Consider the following 18,860-nt stretch of genomic DNA (forward strand, 5'->3'; position numbering starts at 1 on the left):
CTACCTTGACCTTGTACTTGGCCTTGACGGACTTAATTAGTCCTCTTAGTTTCCGGTTTAGTTTAATTAGAGAGCTCATATCATGAGAGTTGTTCTGAATTTGGCCATGATTTTTTTTTTCCTTTTGTTATACAGTAGACTCCCTCTTATCCGGTCTTGCTTTCACCGGACTCCGCTTTAACTGGCCATATTTTATCAAGCAGCGCATCAACTTTCTGCCATAGCAACAAAGAACAACACTTCCACCTCCTCCAAGCACTTTGGAACATCTCAGATTATCATTTTAGTCTTGAAATGTTAAAATACTGAAAGAAAAAAGTTGCAGTTTTTATTTAATATATTGCAAGTTTGCTTTTGTTTCAATATTTTAACATTAAGATTAAAATAAGACAAAACTTTGAGCTTTTCAAACTTTGCCTTGACATATGGCATCCAAATGAAGGAATGCAAAAATAAAGAATGCTACTTTATTATACTTTATACTTTCACAATGTTAACATTAAACATCAATATTAAGCTGGCACCTGAACTCAGAGAGGAAAGAAAGTGCGATGTAAGCAAAGACCTGGCAGTTGTGTCAACTAAAGGCAGTGCACTTTGTAAACGCCTGCGATATACAATGTTTCTTCTATACTGGGAATGCACATCTATGCTTTCTAGAAAATATACAACTTGCTCCTGTTTTGACAGCATCTCAAAATCAATGCAAGTCAACAACTCCCCCCCAGCAAATGTAATCCCTACAGCGTACTATATGCAGCACTTCAAAGACCCTTGTGAAAGCATACGTGTGCATCTTGCCTTACCTTGGGTATGTAACTCTGGGATGACCCACACAAGTAGAAAAAAATGTCCAGTGTGGGCATGGTAAACACTCTCGTTTTCTCACTTTCCAAATCTGTCCCGTAAAGACGGAACTTAATTTGGAGAGCCAAGTCCTATCCTAACCGGTACTACTCACTTCATACTGTGAGAACTGTGAGGGTCCTAGTGACTGAGTATCATCATCAGCTCACAAGTCCCCCTGTCAATTATGTCAGTCCACTACCAATGTTGCTCTCCAGGTTATACAGTCTACAACAAACATCTGACGCACAGTTGATCCAACTGTACTGAAATACTGCCTGTCGCTGTACTAGGTAAGAATGCAGAGAAAAAAACAGCTGTAGAACAAAGAACCTCTGGAAGAAAATCCAAAATTGCAATAAGCAAAAATCCAGAGGAAACACCATGGCTACAGTAGCAAAAGTTTAATAAGAAGTTAGTGCTTTCACATTCTCTCACTGAACGCTTCTTCAGACAATAAAACATACTAACACACATTACTTAAATACAACATTAAACCCAATGACATCACTTTGCCACTTAACTAATAAAAATATTTAAAGTCACAGAAAACAGTAATAATGTGCTTTATATATTCATAAAATCACTACCAAAATAGTAAATAATCACAAAAAAACATCTAGGCAATAATAGAAATGTTATATATTCCAAAAAAATGGTCAGACATAAGACAACATTTAATGTTGCAAAGGTCTAGCAGCTAAAAAGGATTTCAGGTAAACTATCATTAAGGCCATGGCTCCTACCTACCTGTAGTCTAATAATCCATTTAATTTAAGCTTGTTCTGTCAGATTCCTAAGATTCCCTAATCTAAAACTTTTTAATTTTCTCTATGACTAAAAAACTAAAACTGTGGGAAAGATTATTTTGTAACACGTCATGCTAATGCATTCGTCTCACCTTCCTTATCGCATAAATATGCGCCCTGACTCTTTCACATAGGATCCTGCTCGTTTTGCCTACATAAAAAGACACATTTACTACAAGTAGCTAAACAGACTAAATTCCGTGATTTACAGTCAGCATAATGGTCAAATCTATAAATCCTGTGCAGTAGGATGTTCAAATGCATTACTATTCAACATGTAGGCACAAGGATTACAATTCCTGCATGAGAACGTCCCTTTCCGATCAGATTGTATCCTGTCCCAACTGTTCTTCTCATAGCAAAACAATCTTTTCAAAGATTTAACATTCTTATATGAGTATTTAGGACTAGTACCTATAATAGTACGGGTTCCTATTCCATGAAAGAACTTTTCAAAGTTTGAATGTCATATGGTCGACACCATATGATCAAACTTTGAAAAGTTCAAAGGTTAAATGTAATGGCGCCATACAGTGCAGAATGGGAGAATTTCCCTTTTCTGCACTGAAATGCAATCTCGGAGTTGGTATATTTAAGTAGGGGGGTGTGGGGCGGGCAGGGGGGTGCAAACCCCCCCCCTCCTGCTCAGAGTGTTAAGGTAAGTTTTTTTTGTTTTTTTTTTGTTTTATTATATATTCAAAGTTTCAAACTTCGATCATATGCTGTCGAACATATGGGATTTGAAGTTTTGACACTTCGAATATATAATATAGACCCTAACAGTACCAATCCTCTTCATCAGCTGTCAAAATTCCCCAGTTTCTAGTAATAATATCATGTATTTTTCTATTATTATTTGAATAGGGGATGACTATCCTGATATTTTGACCATAGGGGCATTTGGGTCTACCCAACGATCTTGTGGCATTAATCTCTCTCTTAAAAAAGGTTTCCCTTTTCCATCTCTGCTAATAAAGTACAGTTGTGTACACTTACCATAAATGTCGATGTTCAAGTGTATTCAATGTTGCAGTCATCACATTTGGGTTATTCCTGCCAGGGTAGCCCTCAGACGGCCCGAATACCAGAGGCTTAGCATTTCTATGTTGGTTGCTGTCGCTCCAGGACTGACATCAGGTCATCAGTGGTATAAAAACAGGCAGCCAACACCATTACATCAGTTTTTCTTGCCCTGTCAGGAGCCCCCAATAAGGAGCTAGGTTATGGTGGAAGACCACCACCAGTAGAAAGTAAATACCAAAAATTCCTTGTAAGGGGAGAGAGAGAGAGAGAGAGAGAGACACGGGAGATGGAGGGAGGGAAACCAGGACTGCAACAGTGAATACATTCAAACATCTACATTTATGGTAAGTGTACACAACTGTACTATGTTCTTTGTGTTTCACTGTTGCAGTCATCACATTTGGGTTAATTCCCAAAGCTGAAGAAAAGGGTGGAGGCAGTCAAGAAGACTAGGGGCTGGCTAGGATGCCCTGCAAGACTGCAGTGGCAAAGTCTGCCCTGGATTTGGAGAAGATAGGCAGGTGGTAATGCTTGGTGAAGGTATGAACAATAGTCCATGCTGCAGCCTCTACGATGTCCCTGGTGGGGAGCCCTCTGAGGAAAGCTGCAGAAGTGGAGGTTGCTCTGGTGGAATGTGTCCTGACCCCCTTGGGGGAGGTTTTCTGTGCTGTTTGTAGCAGAAATTGATACAATGTGCTATCCATGGAAATTAATTGCTTGGGTAGCTTTGCCCTCTGCTCCTGCAGCAAAGCTGGCTAGCAATTGATCAGTTTTTCTAAAAGATTTAGTCCTGTCTAGGTAGAATCTGAGCTGTCTGTGCACATCTAGAGTGTGCAGAATTATTTCCCCTTGGTTTTGTGGGTTAGGGAAAAAGGTGGGCAAATAAATAGATTTGTTTGAGTGCTACACTGGACACCACTTTTGGCATGAAGGATGGGTTAAGTCCTGAGGGAGACCCCGTTAGCATAGAAAATGATGAATGGCTCTACAGCCATAAGTGCTTGTAGCTCAGATACTCTTCTAGCTGAACTGATGGCCAGAAGCAAGGCTGTCTTCCAAGAGAGAAATTTTAACTCTGCTGAAGCTGCAGGTTCAAAGAGGGGCAGGGTGAGCTTTTCCAACACAAAGTTTAGGTCCCAAGCTGGGGTAGGAGCTGCTCTGGGTGGCCACAAGTTGTTAGCCCCTCTTAGGAACTGTTTGATGAAAGGGTGTGAGAAAAGTGGTGTCTCTGTGCTGAAATGAGCAGAGATGCCAGAGGCATGAATTTTTATAGAAGAGAAGGATAGACTCTTGTGTAGTAGGTCTGCCAGGTAATCCAGGATGAGAGAGAGGGCGGATTGTGCCGTTCCGGCTCCCTTAGCCTGGATTCAGGTGCAAAACCTTTTCCACTTGTCAGTAGTAGACTTTCTAGTGCTGGGGCATCTGGATTCATGTATAACATCTAGAACTTGTTTGCTTAGACTGGCAGCTTGAGGACGGGTCAGGGAATAAGCCAGGCTGCCAGACTGAGGGTCTGCAATTGGGAATGCATGAATTCTCCATTCCTCTGGGGCAGTAGAGTGTTAGGATCTGAGGTAGGTGTTATGGTGGCAGGGGTGACAGGCTGCACAGCAGTGGGTACCAGTGCTGCCGTGGCCATTTTGGGGCAATCAGGTTTGTCCTCAGTTTTTCCTCCCTTATTTTGAGCAGTACCCTTGAAATGAGTGGTAGCGGGGGAAATGCTTAGACAGAGAGGTTTACCCACTGGAAGGATAGAGCATTCACTTTCCAGGGCTTGCTGTGAGGTTCCCTTGTGCAGAATTTGCTGAGCTGATGATTGGAGTGGAAGGCAAAGAGGTCTACCTTCCGGGTGCCCCATTTCTGGGTTACAAGGGTGAAGGTTCTTTGGTCTAGCAGGTTTCTGCTTAGGTTGCCTGCCATAGAGTTTAGAGAGCCCGGCAGGAATTGTGCTAACAGGTGTAGTTGCATGGCTGCAGCCATGTGCCAGTGGGTCATGGCAAGCCTGCAGAGAGGAGAAGAGCGAGTCCCTCCCTGCTTGTTGATGTACCACATCACCGTGGTGTCTGTTTTGATCAGCAGAGGCCCCTGGGAGAGTAGGGGTCTGAAAGCTGTCAGGGTGTGCTGAACATCTAACATCTCTTTTTGGTTGATTTGATTTAGGCTCCATTGGCCCTGAATGCACCTGCCATCCAGGTGTGCCACCCAGGCACAGTCTGATGCATCTGTAGTGAGGGTATGGGTGATGTGGGGTAGTGAGAAGGGAAGTCCCTTGTGGTGGCAGCATCCTGCTGCCCACCAAAGAAAATCTTTCCTTAGACAAGGTATCATTGGTATGACAGTTTCCAGGTCTTGAGAGTGCTGACACCAAAGGCTTTTTAGGTACCATTGTAGTTTCCTCATATGCAGTCTGGCATACGGAATGAGTAGAATGCAAGAAGCCATGAATCCCACAGCTTGCAGGATTTTCCTTGCAGATAACTGGGTCCTGGTGGCTAGTTGAGAGAAGTCGGTTGTCAGGTTTGTTTTTCTGGTGTAAGGAATGCCATCTGGGATGCTGTGTCCAGGCTTGCTCCCAGGAATACAATTTGTGTGTGGGTACTAGGTTTTATTTCTTTTCATTGATAGTATACCCCAGGGAGGTCAGTAGGTCCTTTACAAAGGTCAGGTGCTTTAGCAACTTTTCCTGACTGTCTGCCTGTATCAGGCAGTCATCCAAGTATGGGTAAATTTGAATATTTCTTTGCCTGCAAAAAGCAATGGTGGGAGCCAGACATTTTGTGAAAACTCTGGGAGCAATGGATAAGCCAAAGGGAAGCACAAAGAACTGAAAGTGCAGTGATCCTGCTCTGAAACGTAGGTATTTCTTGCATGATTCCCTGATTGGGATGTGTAGGTAGGCCTCTTTTAGGTCTAGGGTGGCTAACCAAGCATCCTTGGAAAGCATAGGAAGAAGCTGCTGGAGGGTGAGCATTTTGAATTTTATCACCAGAAAGGTGTTTAGAATGGATAGGTCGAGGATGGGGCGCCATGTGCCCTCTTTCCCGGGTACCAGGAAGAGTCTGGAGTAGAAACCCTGGCCTGTCCGTTCTGCCAGAACATGCTTTATTGCCCTCAGAGAGGAGGGAAAGGACTTGCTTTTTGGCCCCTGCCCACTGGTTTGGGGGAAGATCTGGGAATCCTTTTGGGGTTGGCAGAGTAAATAAAATTTGTATCCCATATTGAGGACCCAGCAGTCGTCGGTAATGGTGGACCAGTTGCTTGCGTGGAAGGAGAGTTTTCCTCCTAGGGGCAAGTGCAGGTGAGCAGAGGGAGTGGGTGGGAGTGTAAAGTCATTGTGTGCTCTTACCATAAGGGGGTGGCTTTGCACTCCCTGGTTTTGAAGAGGAGGAACGCCATTGCTTAGATCTCTGCATTCCCTGGGGCTGTTGTCTGAGGGGCCTGATTCCCCTGGGTCTGGGCTGAGCTGACATGGGGGGGGGGGACCAGTGCCTGGAAGGGCAATGCATACTGAACCTCGGTGGCTGGACCTGTAAGAAGTCTTTAACTGTCTGCATAGATTTAGCTTTTTCTTCCATCTTTTTTAGGACCTCTTCTGCCTTGGTGCCAAATAAGTTGTCTTTGTGCAAGGGTGCATCCAATAATTTGGATTTGACATGGTCTGGCAAGGTCTGTTCCTTAAGTCAAGCATGTCTTCTAAGTACAGAACAAGTAACTACTGCCCTGCAAGATGCTTCTAGGGCATCAAAACCACATTGTAAGGTGTGCTTAGTTACTTGACTTGCAGAATGCATTAACTCTTGTAACTCTATTTTCTGCACAAGCAGGCAAAGAAGTTTGAGGAGTTCCATGGTATGTTGCTGATATTTCAGCATATGGAATTGACATTTAATGCTCTAATAGCAAGAGTAGCAGAGGTGTGTACGTTTTTAGCCCATCTGTCTAATTCTCAGGAATCCCCACCCGAGGGGGTGGGATTCTTAGCTGAAGTTGCTTTGATGCCTTTAGGGTCTTGAGAGATGACCTCGGGGTCAGCAGTAGGATTTTTGAAAATAAATTTGTGACAGTCAGGGACTTATCTGTCAGGGGTCAGGACTGGATTCCATAAAAACATCATCCTCAACATCCAGGACAGGAAGAATGGCCAGAGGTCTGTGCTGTGGAAGATCTAAGAATTCCCTGAGTCTCTTTTTTGACTGAGGATAGTCCTGACATTCCCACTGGAAATGCTCCCTAAGTATGTAGGGTTTCCCCAAAGGAAAAGTCCTCGGGTGGAGAGGCTGAAGGGATGGATTCCTCTGCATCAGAATCCTAGACGTTTTTTTTTTTTTAATATTTTGGTAGTGATTTTATGAATATATAAAGCACATTACTGTTATTGTTTTCTGTGGCTTTAAATATTTGTATTAGTTAATTGGCAAAGTGATGTCATTGGGTTTAATTTTGTAGTTAAGCGATGTGTGTTAGTACGTTTTATTGTCTGAAGCAGCGTTCAGTGAGAGAACGTGAAAGCACTAACTTATTTTTATTAAACTTTTGCTACTGTAGCCATGGTGTTTCCTCTGGATTTTTGCTTTTTCCAGTACTAGGTAAGAGCTAAAGCCTCTGCTGCACTTTGTCTTTTCTCAGACTCCTCAATCTAACCTTTCCCAGTACTCTTAATTCACAGGAATCTCACACTGGATCAAAAGCGAGCCACTTGGAACGAACCAATGGGCAGCCATGCCGTGGGTGTGTGTGTGTGTGTGTGTAAAAAAAATTGTAAAAGAGACAAGCTGGAGTATCATCTTGTATTTCCTTTCTGCATAATGGGTCCAGTACCCAAAGCCTCATCCACACAAAATAAATTTGTTTCCATTGCTTTACCAGTCAAAATAAAACACCTGTTTTGCGACTACGCAACTTACCTGGTTCACACCCATCAAACTCTTAGCCCACAAAATCTGGACAAAACCAAAAATAATGGGGAGAAGCCCAAATAGGGTCAGATTTTAAATATTGCTCATACAAACTTAGAAATTTACTAGAATAACAGGTTTGTGTTGGCAAGCATTTTTTAAAGCTATGAAATCTGAATCTCAAACGTTTGTCATTGTTTACTGACTTAAGACCTCAACAATTTATCAGAAAAACACCAATTTTTATGAGGAACACACCAGAAATATGTGGGAAAATCTGGACATTTAGTGAAAATCTGGATGGTTGAGAATAACTCTCAACCTCTTACAGTAAGAAATCTGGACAGACAAATGAGAGGACAAAGGCCCAAAATAGGGACACTTTGTAAATATTGATCTATCAACTTTCTAAATTTGTAAGATCAATAGGTTTTGCATTAGCATGAATTTTCTGAAGGATTTGAAGTCTGGAACTTAAATCTGCCATTATTTTCCGACTTCAGACCTCAGTGACTTGCTATAAAAAAAAAAAAAATCACAATTTTATGAGAAACCAGAGAAAAATATGAAGCAAAAATATGGACATTCTGCGAAAATCTGGACAGTTAATGAAACCTGAATAAATAAATGCCACACAAAAATGATCAGACGAAATTCCAGATATAACATGTATGCAGAGATTTAGCTACCTACTAGTAACAGACGTATCTTGGAAAGACTTCTACATGAAAGCCACTGCCAACATCCTGCGCCTTTGGGTGCCTAAACCTACCTGGCCCACAAGATCATTACCATTAATCATCTCCAGCTGTTTGATGCCTTCCCGAATCCACTCTATGGTAAATCACAACAAGGCAAGTTACTGTTAAGTTCATGTCCACACACTGCAATTTAAGACAAATTCCCAGGACTCAAAATGGCACACATTCGACAACAGCCAGAAACTACTAACTTAAAATGCAACAATAAACTAGCTACATTATTGCCATGTTCTTCTACATCCATTATGCCCAACTGGATACTAGTGTTGCACTTATTTCAGAAAAGCAGGTGGACACCAGTATTTTTTTCAGGCAAGCTCAGTAAGCTTTAGATACGCAGGTCATACAGACTAAATTTATATGGTTCTCAGGCACAACTATCAACTAATCAGGGACACTTTTAAAAGACTACAAAATAAAAACTGCAAAGCAAAAGGGGTAAAACAAGTCTTATTTAGTGACTGCAAACTTCAATGGATCTGTTGCATGATTTTTTGCTTCAAAACAAGAACTAAAATAAACATGAAAATTACCGCTTTTTTCAACTAAATATTTAACAAACATTTACATACAACATATATACATAATTTTTAATCTGATTTACAACCTATAAATGCTACTTTGTATGCTTTTTCTGACCAGCCATTCCTTTATCCAGCCTAAGGTCCAGTCCCAATGAGACCGGATAATAGGGAGTCTACTGTATACCCTATTAAGATTAGGACTCCACCAGTTAAGTTTGCTTTTAGAGTTTGTTTCAAGCTTACTTTTTAGTAGGTACAGCAGCCTCTACACAGCCATTTACATGGTTTTATAGGGTCACTGTGAACAATTCCACACTGGATGTGAACTCTGTGTTGAGAGGAACACTGAACTATCACTTAATAGGGTATATTTTGCTGTGGCATAGTTCCCAACTGCTACAGGGTTGGCTGAGGTTGCAGAGTTGATTTTTATTTCCAAGGAGACTTTTTGGCATGACCTCACCAGTGAGGACATGACATTGGAAGTGCAGCACTCTTCCATATTTGAGAGTACCAGGTCCAGTACGTTTGAACCTCTGCTGGGTGTGCACACCACCTGTGCTAGAGAAGTCTAGGAATCATTGTGCCTATGAGTATGAGGCGGTGTATGTTTCCTAGAAGGTGGGTTCATGTCTTTCATGAATAGGGTATTTTGGTTTAACGGTGAGTGTCGCCAGTGGATCTAGGTACAAGCTATGGTATTCTAGGGACACAGATGATGACCTATAGGCTTGCTAGACTATGATACTGCACTTTATGCATGGTATTTTGCACATGGGTAAATTCCAGGGCATTGTCTTGTTTAACCATCAAATAGTTGGGCTTGTTGCTAATACTGATTGAGATTCTGCTACCTTTTGTCCCTCTCTGTGTAGCTGATGACCTAAATGTGTGGAAGGCACTGAAGCATTGCACTGTGTACTTTCTGCAGATTTAAACCTTCTCTCGGTAATGGCACAGATGTCTATATTCTCCAGAGTAAGGAGAGCGTGTAGGGTTTAGAGTATGTTTAGGTTCCTAGCACTGAGCAGCAACACCTTTGGCTTTTGTTTGCTATGTCAGTAGGTTTGTCAATCTGGCATTTCCTACAAAAGGTTCTAAGAGTGGATAAAGTTTTAGTCAATATTTGGAAGCCTAAAGGAAACTGGTGCAGACCATCCTTTGCAAAGCAATGTGGTCCGTTAACCATGTCCTTCCAGGCTGACAAATACTGAATCCCCCTGAAAAGACACCAGAAACTAAGCCAATTATTGTGAAGTCAATAATCATTTGTTCATACTGTAGCATCAACCTTGGTGATGGCCGAATGCTGCACATACCTGCCTGAGACATACATTCAGAGTGCTCAAATGTCTCTCTCTTCATATAGTCCAGGAAAGTACATCTAAGGTCACATGAAGAATTCCCCTTTCTCCAAGAGGGAGTACTCTAGAATTTAGTATGTATAACTAGCAAGGAGTGCAGTGTGTGTGGATATCCACCATACAAAAATACTTAACATTACACGTTTTGAGATTTTCTATCTTTACATGATGACTACACAAAATATGAGACTTGCATTTATGGATCACTCATTTCTTAAAGGGAGCTACTCTTTAAATTCATATACTCCTGACAAAAATGTCATAAAAAAATCAGATGAATATCTTTTGACACCTGAAATAAGTGGTTATGGAAAGAAAGCTGGCTAAAAAGAGCTCCAGTCAGACTGCAGTCAGATCAAAGGTGTGGAAGCTGATGTGAAGTATCAGAAAGTTCAAAGTAATGCATTAAAGGAATGGATAACTGTGCAGGAAGTATGCGATGACTGGAGATTTAATGACATTGTGTTGAGAAGAAAAAGAAACTTAACTTGGAACCATGGGGAAAACACCCTTTAGAAACAAACAAAGGCCAGCAATACGGTTCCAAAGGCTTTATTGGAATAAAGTAGGTGTCACAAAAACACCATAATACTCTAACAGCAATAATAAACGAAACCTCAAACTAGTTTCGGTAAGGCACCTTCTTCAGTGAGGACAAATAGCAAGACATACTCCATTAAACACACTCCATATTTATGTATATCCATAGCCAATAGAAAATGGCTTTCACTTAACTCATAATATGTTATTTAAAGTGTGCAAAACATTATTAAATAAAATGCATTCCCCATGATGACTCATTATTCAGAAAAGAATACTGTCAATATTATAAACTTTGAAAAGTCAAAAGAGAAATATGTATAACAATATCATATTGGAAAGAAATATATATGAAAATAGTGTCAAGGACTAACATGTGTAATGCCATAGTTATGTATAAAATAAATTATAAATGGTCATTTAATCCAGGTGGGAATAAGGCTCCCAAATGAATAATCCAATATTTTTCTTTGTTACTAAGAATACTTTGCCAACCCAACTGATTTTGTCTATTCCCCTGTACCTTATCAATGACTGTAAACATAAAATTGGCAGATTGATGTTTGATGGAATGTTGATACAAGGCATTACTGATTTTATGATTCCGAATATCACTACGATGTTCACCTATTCGAATTCTTAAAGAGCGTGAAGTTTTACCTACATAGAAAGCTTGGCAATGGCATGTAGCCAAATAAATCACCCAACTAGATGAACAATTAGCAAAGATACGAGTATCAAATATCTTGCTAGTATTTGCACTAGAAAATTGTTTAATTTTATTAACATTTCCACCAGAAGAACAATGACCACAAGGAAACGTCCCCAATAATTCATCACCAGTAATGGTAAGTTGTCTATATGTGGCACCCCCACTATCCCGATGTTTGTAGTGGGAAAATAACATGCCTAAATTTTTGCCCCTCCTGTAGGAAACAGAACATTGTTCAGTCAATATATGACGAAGATGATCATTGGCCATAAGAATATTCCAATTATTGTTCAATGCATTTCTAATTAGTTGGTGATTTTTCCCAAAAGTAGTAATAAATCTGATCGTGTTGTCCATAACACCATCCTTCTTATGATATCGTAAAAGATCCAATCTTTCATGTTGGTCTGTCCACACCCTTGCTCTAGAAATGTCCCTATATGAATAACCTCTATCCAAAAATCTCTTATTCAAATCCTGTTTAGCGTCCTCATAATCCACCAGGGAAGAATTAATACGTTTTATGCGTAAATACTGTGATTTTGGAATATTGCGGATGGTGTGACGTGGGTGCATACTTGAAGAGTGGAGTAATGTGTTTAGACCCTTTAACCATCAAAACTCAAACTACTGGACATACCAAGGCTGGAGAGGGGAATTTAGCACTAGAGAAAAGGCACAACAGTCAAATTTGTAGGGCACAGAAATCTTGACACAGACTTGGGGTAAAACCATAATGCATATGGTGAAAGTGGAATCTTCAGCTCTGCATGCTCAAGTAAAGCAAAAATACAAGTTACAACAACAAAAGAAATAAAGAAAGGGCAGGATCATATTATGGAAAAAATGAAAATTCCCTTATGCAGGACAATCAGCTTTTGCAGTTGCTTCCTAGTACCTGCAGGGAATACAAACACCATAAAACAAACATGTGGCATCTGGCATCACTATCCTCACAAACAAGTCACTTAAAAGAGTTCAGAATGTCTAAAGGGAAAACCTGCAAAATATTTGTACTTTGGATGAGACATTAAACAGAGGCCTCATCTGCTTGAGTTGGTGACAGCTCAGGTGGAAGGAAAATCCCATGACACTTATTGAAAAGACAGATGTTCCTCGACATTGAATATAATAATCATGGCCAAATTTCCCCTAGTAGTATAAATACCACTTTGGTCTCCCCTGCAGAGAGGCTACTAGCCTAGTGGGACTAAACCAGTCAACAAAGGATAAATAAAAATAAATATGAATGCAAAAGAACAAATTAACAGCACAGAAATTCCAACAACTGTAAGTTTAACAGAAAGTGATGGTGACATGAAAGAGGGACCCATAAGATGATGTGCACACAGAATGAATTTAATGGAATTTAGTAAATACTTGTTTTCAACCTGACTTCAGTAAAGAACACTAATTTGCACTGGGCAATGGTTCAACCTATTCACAAATCAAAAAAATTCACAAAGCTTTGTCATTCTGAAAGAGAACGTTAAGAATGCGGACTAACAAAAGTTTAAGAAAAATAAAGCAAAATTTCTTGTACCTTTCTGTTGAGGAGTATTTTCGCACTTGTCCCTTAATAAACTCAACTGTGAAAAGTTGTGGGTTCTCAGGATCATATACCAATGCAAATATCTGGAAAAAGGAAAAGAAAGCAGATTAATCATTTTCTTTGATGATTTAGCATATAAAAATCACAGAAATATGAACATAAGCACTAGACTTGTACATTTCAGTGAGCCCTTTTTGCACCAGAATTCCAGCAAACTGCAACTACTGGAAATACCCAGTAAAGTCTCCAACTTCAACTGTGTAAACATACCTCTAAACTATTTTGGTTAAAAATTTTGGATAAGCTTCCACGTAACCCAAATGTAATCATTAAAACCATTTTCTTTGATGAGAGAGAACCAGAGAGGGAGGAAGCAAATCCTCCTGCAGATGCAAGGAGATGGCCTTTCAGAACCAACAGGATTAATACTCTGAAAGAGTCCTCAGCCCAAAGGATGCACATACTTCGTAATCTTCGTGAAGATGGGCAGCCCCCAAAAAATAAGTACATTTTTTTAAGCCTGATGCCATAGATAATTTAAAAAGGGAAAAAAAAAAAAACCGAATACTCTAAACTGCACGGAAGCACAAAGCAGTACTTTAATTGTACAGTAGTACAAAAGCAGTGCTCCAATGACAGATGCAGAGTTTAACTATAAAAGAGTTTTTTTTAAATAAAAGTAGAGAGGGCATTAAAAAAGGTGGGAACACCTAAAAACTAGCTACCTCAAACAGCAGCAAGAATCTTAACACTAGAACAAAGATCAGATGAGAAAGTACAGTTGTGTCACACATCATAACTGTAGATGTTTGAGTACATCAATGTTAAAGTACTGATCCTTGGGTCTTCCTGCCAAGCGGAAGCTTACAACTGGCCAAATTGCCAGAATGTTTTCATCAGCCTTAGTCAGCTGACATCCGGGGACCATTGTCAAGGTACAAGGTCAATCAGTTGGTGCCATCTTCAGATCTTTCTAAGCAGTGTACAATGAGTCTGATGCCTAAGGGCAGCATGACCTCCCCAAATGGCTGGGTTAGGTAGGAAAGCAATTTATTTTATTTTACATTTGTTGACCGGGATAGTCCGACTGGATACTTGTCCATTTTCAGTGGAGGCCTGAAGAGAAAAGCTCCATACATACATACAGAAAAACTTACATTAAACAAGTTAAAGCACTGTTACAGATGCAATACATAGGATACAAATCATTAATTCTGTCATATATAAATCTGATTTGTTGTAGTATATCAATTAGGAAGCAATGTAGGGGTGGCCAAAAGACCTCTTTAGCACATGTTTATATTGCCACAGTTTGTCAGGATTACAGCAAGGACAGAGCCATTGCTCAGCGGGGAAGTGAGTTCCACATTTTGCCAACAGAGTTGGCATATAGAAAGTCTCTAGTTGAGTTGTTGGTTTTGAGGGTTTGGACGAGTAATCTTGGATGAGCAAAGTGTCTTGAGGTTGCTGTAAGGGGTGATAATTTTTCTAAGTACAGGTGTGTTTTCAGGATGGTAGAGAATTGTATGTGCTACTATTAGCTGATTGTACTGAAGTTGGATAGGCAATTCTAGCCACCCTAGAGTCTTTAGGTTCAGACAGTGGTGTGTTCTGTATGCTGCTCCAGTGGTAAATCTAGGAATATGAGAGTTTATTAAGTTGAGACTTACTCAAGTTCGTGAAGAGAGGAGATGCATAAAGGAAAGTGGAAAGTAGATGTGTGCGGGCAATTACTGTCCTAGCTAGTGGAGTGAGGAAAAGTTTGATCTTGTATAGTGAGCCAAGTTTTTTATTAACTTTTTTAACAGTATGATTAATATGCATATCAAACTTGAGGTTATTATCAACTGTTACACCTAAGAGTTTGGTACAGGGATCTGGGACAATGACAGTGCCATTGCTGGACTTTAGGTTGGAGAAGAGGCATTACGAATGGATGAGAAAAGCAGCAGCTTCATTTTGTTAGGATTTAATAGGAGACATCGATTACAGAGCCAATTTTCAACAGTATTAACATTTTGGGATATAGTCTGCAGACTTAAAGGGGAGGTGGCAGAGCAAATCAAAGTGGAGTCATCCACATATTGAATACAGGTGGCTGTTGGGATGACTGTGTATAGGTCATTAATAAAGACAGGAAATAATAGGGGTCCTAATACAGAGCCCTGAGGGACCCCAAGGGTGATAGGTAGAAGGGAAGATAGTTTGTTCTGACATAGTACAGCCTGTTGTCTACCACTCAGATAAGATTTGAAAAATTGGATAGTCTGGACATCTAAGGGAATAGTTTTAAGTGTGTGTAGGAGCAGCTGGCAGTTGACCATGTTGAAGGCTTTGGAGAGATCAAGAAAGAGGGCAGAAGAAAGCTTATTGTTGTTTCAGTTTTGATTAATAACATTGGAGAAGGAGAGGAGGGCTGTGGTTGTACTGTGGAATGGTCTGAAACCATGCTGCTGAATGAGATGGCTCAGGAGTTTACGGATGCATTTCTCCACAATTTTAGCCAGGGGTGACAAAATAGCTACAGGTGTAATTTGATAGTTCAGTTGAACTGCCCACTTTGTGGAGTGGAATAACATGGGATGTCTTCCAGATAGAGAGGATAGTGGCTTCTGATACAGTTCTATTGATCAGGATAGAGATTGTGTTTGCTATGGCATACGCAGCTTTTTTTAGATACTCAGCTGGGAGGAGATCCACTGCAATGGTGGTTGGTTTTAGTTTCTTGATTAGGGCATGGATAAGTGATGTGGAAACTGGTTGAAAGTTAAAGGGGAGTTGAGAACTAGGTGCAACGGCATTTGGACTCGAGCAACTGGAAGATAGTTGGTTAGCTAGTGACTGGATAGTTTCTGTGAAGAAACTATTAAAGGTATTGGCAACTTCTTCCGAAGATTTTTGGATGGTGGCCAAGGGGGTAGGCGTTGTGGATTGCCCTGGGTGAATACGTTTATTTATGCCTGCCCAAAACTTTTGCAAAATGTTTTGATGCTTCTGTTGCAAATGGCAGTAAAAGTTTTTTTTTAATTTTTTTTTATCTAGGGTAGTAGATATTTTTGTGTTGTTCCTTAGTTATCTATATCTAAGTTGATCTAAGGGGGATTTTGTGGTATGCCAAGTGGCCCAAGCTTTGCTTCTAAGTAAAATCATTTGTCTGGTTTCTTTTGAAAGCCATGGTGCAACTTTTACCTTAGCTCTTTTAGAACATGCAGGTGCATGTGTATCAAGGATGGCTAGAAATTTGGTGTTAAAATATAATACAGCTTCTTCAAGTGGTAGATGTTTTAGGACTGCCCAATTACATCCTTTGAGTTTATTTTGGAAATTAGTGGGGTTAAAGTTTTGTTGTTTCTAATTGGTTTGTAAGTAGGTTGGTGAGGGATGTCAGTCTTATGCCTGATTATATAGGTAAGAAAATGGACACTTATGTCTTCAGGTCGGGTACCGGCCATATACATGTGGGGATGGCTATTAATGAGTATCCAATCTAGGATACTATCTTTGTTAGGTTTACTGATCCTAGTAGGGAAGGATATGATCTGAGTAAATCCATACAGATTTACATGGATGGTCGGAGATTCTGAGGAACAAATATTTCAGTCGATGTTGAAGTCTCCTAGAACAATGGTTTCTTGAGGGTAGTTACTAGACAGCCAAGAGGGCATCTTCTAGGGCGTTTGCGTTATTACCTGGGGGAATGTAGACACAGGCTAAGTTTATACTTTTGTTTTTACTAATTTGAAGCTTGGTAATGAGAATTTCAACATTATCAACACGGGGTGGTTGTGTGGAATCAGAGGTCACATCTAGGGTAGTTTTGTATAGTACAGCAACCCCTCCTCCCTTCCTAGTGACATGGTCTAGCCTTAGTATGTTATAACCTGGGGTATAACCTCATTATCTGTCATTAATGGTTTTAGCCAGGTTTCAGTAAGACATAGTATATCAGGGGAATGTGCATCTAATATAGATTCATAGGTAGGTACTAGGCTATTGGCCCAAGGGTCTAAGTAAACCAAGCCAACAAGGTTCCCTGGCTTACGCCACCCAAGAAAGTTAATTTCCTGTGCTCCTGTCGAGCAGAGCCACAGAAGTGATCCCCGGGGTGCATTTCTATTTCCCATCCACTTAAGATTTTTCTTGAAGAGTGCTAATGAGGAACTTAGCTTGACATACATGGGTAGCTTGTTCTAGAGTATAGGAAGTCTCTGGGACAGGAATCTATCCCTCCAGCATGTCCTGTTTATTGTGGTGACAAGGTTTAGGTCCCTACAGTGTGTAGCTTGGAGGGATTGGGATTTCTTAAGGTGTAGCATGTCCAACAGCTCTGGGTTTAACATAGCTTTATATGTTAGGCAGAAATCTCCTCGGAGTAGGCGATATGCTACAGAGTAAAGCTAGAGTTTTTTGAGACTGTCAGTGTAGGGCATCTGTTTGAGGCCAGTAATCCTCTGTGAGGTACTTCTGTGGCCTTTCTAGCTGCTGCAGATGTCTTGTGTGGTACATTCCAAAAGGGGCATTGTACTCTATAATGGGTCTAATGAGTGTAGAGTAGAGGGGAACAATGACCTCTTTTTTTCCTGGATGAGAACACTTTTGTGATGAGGTGTGCCACATAGAAGGATTTCCTGACTACTGTGGCGATGTGATTATCAAAGGAGAGACTACTGTCCACCTGGGTCCCAAGATCTCTAATCACACATTCGGCATTAAGTAGACTGCCGTTTATGTGGCAGTTCATGGGTACAGAGTTTTTATCAAAGGGGATGACAATGCACTTTTTGGCACAGAGCTTGAGGCCATGCCTCTGACACCAGGCATCTGTCTCAGTGAGGCCCTTCTGTAGGATGTCCACATCATCTGGGGACTACTATGGCTCCTAGTTTGTAGTCATCTGTGAACTTCGTTAGCCAGAGGCCTTCTGTGTTAGCCTGTACTTCAGAGAAGTAGATACCAAACAGGACAGGTCCCAGGACTAATCCTGTGGTACTCCACTTGTCACTGGTTTGAAGTCAGATTTGAAGACTGCAACTTTTACAGTGTGGGTTCTGTCAGTGAGCCAGTTGGCAACCCATCTTGTGACATAGGGATTTATACAGAGTTTAGTGAGTCTAGCTATAATTCCAGAATGGGGGATGGTGTTGAAAGCCTTGGCGAGGTCAATATAGGCTGTGTGAACCACCTTACTCTCGTCTACAGCTTTGGTGACTGCCTCAAAGAAGTCAATCAGCTTCAGAAGGCATGATCTGCCTTTCACAAACCCAAACTGGGTGGGGTCCAGAGTTTGGAGGTTACCACTGTCTTTGTTCATGAGTTTCATGATGATACGTTCTATGGCCTTGCAGAGCAGGCTCGTCTGGCTAATATGGCGATAGTTCCCTGGATCAGTGGTGGCTCCCCCTTTGTGAAGTGGGATAACTGTTGCTGTGCGCCACTCAGTGGGCACAAAGCCTGACAGGAGACTATGATTGAACATGGTTGGTGCTTAGGTGGGGAGCCAGTTCGTTCTGAAGTTAGAGTAAAACGCAGCCTGGGATGTTGCCCGGTCCCATGGGTGCTGTTTTTTTGGTTTTAGAGAGTGCAGCTTTACCTGCATAGATGTGATTACAGGGACTCTGCATTCTTCCTTTATAGATATGGGCCCTTTAGGGGGTGAGAGGGGGGTAAAATAAACACAACCTATCTGCTAGGATGTTGGCAATATCAGTCTGTTCTGTAATTTTCGTGCCGTTGTGCTGTAACTCAGAGCAGATCTGGGTGTTGCCATTGATATTCTTGACATAGCTATAGAATGCTTTGTGGTTCCCCTTAGAGTCAGTGGCGATTTTGTTTTC

The 18,860-nt window shown here is 40.9% G+C and overlaps 1 protein-coding gene across 1 annotated transcript in view; it reads right to left on the reverse strand.

Annotated features, from left to right (window-relative positions):
- Positions 1-18,860, reverse strand: part of DNAJC13 (DnaJ heat shock protein family (Hsp40) member C13) — a gene marked incomplete in the record, with an annotated part of 3,140,357 nt that overhangs the window by 2,505,269 nt on the left and 616,228 nt on the right. Inside the window, 1 exon segment of the mRNA XM_044066722.1 lies at positions 13,018-13,109. Within this exon segment, the coding sequence (XP_043922657.1) occupies positions 13,018-13,109 (92 nt within the window).

The sequence above is a fragment of the Protopterus annectens genome, chromosome 3.part1, assembly GCF_019279795.1.
Source record: "Protopterus annectens isolate FY-2018-M chromosome 3.part1, PAN1.0, whole genome shotgun sequence".
NCBI classification, from domain to species: domain Eukaryota; kingdom Metazoa; phylum Chordata; order Ceratodontiformes; family Protopteridae; genus Protopterus; species Protopterus annectens.